The 4,868-nt window shown below is 42.1% G+C and overlaps 1 protein-coding gene and 1 pseudogene across 5 annotated transcripts in view; one reads left to right on the plus strand and one right to left on the minus strand.

Annotated features, from left to right (window-relative positions):
• Window positions 1-4,868, plus strand: part of Crem (cAMP responsive element modulator) — a 91,443-nt gene that overhangs the window by 11,686 nt on the left and 74,889 nt on the right. For 4 of the 5 annotated variants that reach the window (XM_023701915.1, XM_023701910.1, XM_023701909.1 and 1 more), the window contains exon 2: window positions 2,070-2,170. The exons of the other annotated variant lie outside the window; for it this stretch is intronic. In XM_023701915.1, coding sequence (XP_023557683.1) covers window positions 2,127-2,170 — 44 coding nt within the window. In that variant the 5' untranslated portion in view covers window positions 2,070-2,126. The remainder of the gene's footprint in view (window positions 1-2,069; window positions 2,171-4,868) is intronic. 5 annotated transcript variants of the gene reach the window in all.
• LOC101574579 lies at window positions 193-549 on the minus strand (annotated as a pseudogene).

The following is a 4,868-nucleotide window of genomic DNA, read 5'->3' on the forward strand; positions in this document are numbered from 1 at the left end:
AGAGAATTGATCTGCTGGTACTGCTAATTTCACAAATACAACAAACACGTAATAAAAACTGCAAAAACTTAAGCTTGGTAATAGTCAACAGACAACTCTGTCCCACAATTACGTTTATTAAAAACTGACAAACAAAACCTGTACAAAAAATAGCCCCAGTCACTTCTGCACCAGTCATCTTGGGAGGCGTTATCACCTGGGACCCCCTTGTCCTCTGCCACGGCCACGTCCTCTTCCTTGACCTCGGCCTCGACCTCTTCCTGCCACAGCTTCCCTCTTCTTAGATTTCACCTTAGGTTCAACATCCACAGGTAGCGTGTCCAGAGGCAAGCTGTCTGGCAGAATGAAATAGCGAATGTTATTCCCGCGAATGCTCAGTGTTTCCAGCTGCACCGGCTCTCTGTTCTTCACGGTCATCTTCACAGCTTTTAGATGTGTGTTCATGCTGACGTCTACACCTGTGATTGTTCCATGGACCTGTGTTCCATTCTTCAATTCAGTGGTGACAGTTTCATGACTCAGTTTCATCAAAAATCTCACGAGCTTCATCCTAGCGGCACGGACGGCCTTTCCACCCGATTGCGCATAAAATACTCTACTACTTACTTTTGTTTGTACCAGGAATAGAACTCAAGACCTTGCACTTGCCAAGCAGGAACTGTGGCACTGAGATACATCCCTGGCCACATTTACATTTTTGAGCTATAAGAATGCATTACTATCTGGGCATGGTGGCGCACCCATATAATCCCAGCACTCCAGAGGCTGAGGCAAGAGATTAATGAGAGTTTAAGACCAGCCTGGGCTACAAAGTAAGCTCATGGCCAGCCTGAACAAGACCCTGTCTCAAAAAAACAAAAAAGAGAAAGAAAGAAAGAAAGAAAGAAAGAAAGAAAGAAAGAAAGAAAGAAAGAAAGAAAGAAAAAAGAAAAAGAAAAAAGAATGCATTACTAACTAACAACATATCCAAGGAAATGTAGAGATTAGCAGTCGTTTCCATTTATGATGTCGTGGTCATCATTGCTCCAGATAATCATTTCTCTTTGTCTACATGTCTTTTCCTGTATGTCAAATGCAGGCTTGTGCTGGGTGTGGTGGTCTATGCCTGTAATCCCAATACTCAGGAGGCTGAGGCAGGAGAATTACACATTTGAGGCCAGCCTGGACTGCATAGCAAGTTCAAGGCCAACCTGGACTACAACCTGGTCTCTGGAATGAGACCCTGTCTCAAAAGGAAAAGAAAGCAAAACAAAAAATTGCCTGGGACGGTAAGACTCAATTTTGGAGTCACTGCAGTGGGAGCCCTGATGGTATTGTGTCTACACTAGGCACCACCACTGCTAGCATAGTACCCAACAGTCTTAGAAATGGGATTGCTCTTTCCTATACTGAAATAAAGAATCTCAGTCACTTTTTTCCTTTGCTGCTTCTATTTCCTTTTGCGTGTCATTTCTTGGGGGAGGAGCTAGGGAAGGAGCCCAGGCCTTATGCATCCTAGGCCAGTGCTCTGTGCAGGACTCCCTCTGCCACCCCCTCCCCCATGTACATTTTTAAAAGGCACTATTTAAAAATAGCAGTGGAGTGTCCAGAACAGCTTTGAAAGTGTGCTGAAGGCTCCCAGGAAGTTTGGATGAGCTGTCGATATTTTGCTTAGAGTTAATTTGACTCATGTTTGAATTTAAGGTCAATGAAAAGTGGTTGAAAATCATATTGCAATTGAGTAAAATTTTTAAAACTGCTAACATCATTTATTAAATAGAGCTGGTGACTGAGGTGTACTGAGGTGAGCTGTAGGAGGGTATTTGATCATAGATTGTGCTGCTTTCACTTCAGTAGCGAACACTCTAAGAAACAGCGTCTTATGAAAGTTTCCCTCCGGGGAAGAAAATTGAATGATAGGATTGATGAAAAGCAATCAGAATTGTCTTTGGCTATCTATTCTGTGGGAGTTTTTACTTAGTTTTGTTTTAGTTTTATATGTTAGACTTTTTCCTGGCCTACTTTTAAGGGATTTTAATATTTTTAAAATAAAATGTTATGGTTATTAAAATATTATAATTCTACTTCAGGATATATAGACAAGACAGTGGAGAAGGAGAAAAGAATTGATTGCAAATGTCTTAATAATGAGCAAAAGTGGCAAGAAAAAATATATTAAGACAAATATAAGGTAGGTGGACATGCTTTTCTGCTGTTTTTGAGCTAAAAGTTAAAATGGTGAATGAATTAATGATATGTATGTGTATGTACATATATGTATATATATTTATATCTATATCTATCTATCTATATATATATATATCCCATAGTAATATATACTCTAATTCCAGAGGTGGGCTACAAACTAAATGTAATCTACATACTGCAGGATGGTTCCTTGTTCTAGCTATAGGTTTCTCAAGTCTTTTTCTTTTTCTTTCTTTTTTTTTTTTAGGAACTGGGGATTGAACTCAGGTCCTTGTGCTTACCAGGCAAGCACTTATTCTACTGAGCTATCTCCCTGGCCCTCAAGTCTTTTTCTAGTGCTCAAGCAAAATGATAAGGACTAGAGCCAGGGAGGTAGCTCAGTGGGGTAATAAAGTGCCTGCTTAGGCAAACTTAGACAAGTGTGCAGGGGCCATGATTTGATCCTGGATACCATGTGCTGTGCCAGCCCTGCCCCTAGGGTGAGCTGAGCCAACCATAAAAACAAACAAACAACAACAACAACAAAAAAAAAAAAAAAAAAAAAAAAACAGATAAGGACTGTCTCTTAATCTCTGTGGGAGAACTGATCAATATATTGTTTTTCTTGGAAGGGGATTTTTTTCATTCAAAGGCAAACACAGAGTCTTATGTACCATCTTGGAAAAGAATGCACCTTTTAAATCTGTGACTGAGAGCCAATTACTATCACTTGGAATTTGGGAGCGAATTATGCTTGGAATATGGGTCTGCCCCCAGAGGGTAGATTGCAATAACAGCCTTGTTAATTATTAGGTAGAGGCCTTGCACCAGCCTGCATTCTCCTGAGGGCTTTATCACAGGGAGAATGGGGTATTGAAGGCTTCAGAAGGCCCTGTTTGAGAAGCTTGTCTGTGAGAGGCTACAGCCCTTTATGTGCCTTTTCCTTGATATCGTACTCAGGAACCAGCTGGGAGCTTTTAGCCTTGTAACTATTGGCATAGCAGAATTTGCCCTATCATGGTTTCCCTTATATCTTGGAGCAGGATTCACCTGTTGGCTAATTTGGCCAGGGAGACCTGGTGCCAGTAAGTAAAATCCATTTTAGTATTAGCAGGAATGTGAAAATTGCTCCTAATTTTGTTAATAAATCTCTTCTAGCAAGGGGTAAGACACTGTGGGAAAAGAGAAACTCATGGTTAAACATTTGTCCTTCAAAGTGACACCTCAGAGGAGGGGTACAGAATCTCCAACTACAGGTCCCATCCCCTCCAACTGTGGTATAGACCTAAAGGAGTTTTCCAGAGAAGGAAATCAAAACAGGGTGAGCTGCCCCATACGCATAAGCCATTGAATTGGCTCGTCCATGATGTCTAAGATCACCTAGAGTTTCTCAGGGAGATGGTGATGTCCATGGATAGGGGCGTTGCAGGTTCCTCTGGGCCTTCTCAGTCGTCATAGGAAATGAGGCTTCTGGCAGGCCTGACCCCTCTCCAGGAATGGGGACAGCAAGACCTCCAGTGCTGCAAGTCAGGCACATCAACTCCCTCACATTTAGAGCAGGGCCCAGGGGTGGAGGCTTAGCGCAATCTGGTGCCCAATGTCCAGTCTTCTTACACTTGAAACAGGAACCATTTCCTCTGTTGTCCCTGGGTTTTGCTTTTTTCTTAGATAACCTGAGTGGGTTTTAAGCATCACCAATTGCATAATCATAATCGTAGCCTTTCTCTTTCTTCTCTGGGTCCCAGTTGTTGAACACAGAAAAGATTGTGTCAAACAGGTAGGTCATATGTGTCTGAGACCTCATTCGAAGTTTTTGTAGCTTATGTTGAATATCTGGGGCTGACTGACAAATGAAATGTCTCATTAGTGCCTCTCCCTCTCTAGAAGATGGATCTGTGTTTGCATACGTGTGGAAGGCCTCAGCTAATCAGTTGTAAAAAGAAGCTGGGTTTTCCTTCGTGCCTTTTAAGAGCCCATTCACTTTATTATGATTAATAGATTTTTTTTTAATTTTTTATTTATTTTTTATTTTTTGGTGGAACCGGGGATTGAACTCAGGCCTTTGTGCTTGCCAGGCAAGCGCTTATTCTACTGAGCTATCTCCCCGGCCCCGATTAATAGATTTTTTAATACATATTTGATCCCCATGGTAAGAGCAGCTAGCATACTAGATGACATTTTTAGCCCATGGCAAGTATCCTGAGTTCTCATTCTCTCCCCTCCCCCAACTAGGTGAGACAGTCACCCTGCTAGGATGGAAGCAGGCATTTACCCTGTCAAATGCACCCACATTTGCCTGGTCCAGTAACCCAGTCCTTCGGTTCTGCATGAGTTCATAAGGGATAGTACAATATTTCTATTTTTCTTTTTGTGCAGGGTTATGGCTTGTGTCTGGATGTCCCTCAAAGCCTCAGGCAGTCATAGGCGGGACTTTTTCAGAGGTGGCTGGATCTAAAGTGTGTAACAATGGGATTGATTCATGGTGCATTGCTAGAGTCAAGGGCACTAGGATTAAGGGTATGAGTGCTACCTGCCCTGAGTAGCCTGATAAGATATAAAGGATAGAAAGAGCTGTGGTTGTCTCTTGTTGCTTTGCTGCCATCTGTTCACCATGAGCTGTTTCTTCCCTGCGATGCTCATCTCCAATGGCATTCTGCCTTGGAGTCAGCCAATTGTGGACTAAACCCCTATAAATTGTTCTT

Source organism: Octodon degus, unplaced genomic scaffold (assembly GCF_000260255.1).
Source record: "Octodon degus isolate 3935 unplaced genomic scaffold, OctDeg1.0 scaffold00144, whole genome shotgun sequence".
Classification (NCBI taxonomy): Eukaryota; Metazoa; Chordata; class Mammalia; order Rodentia; family Octodontidae; genus Octodon; species Octodon degus.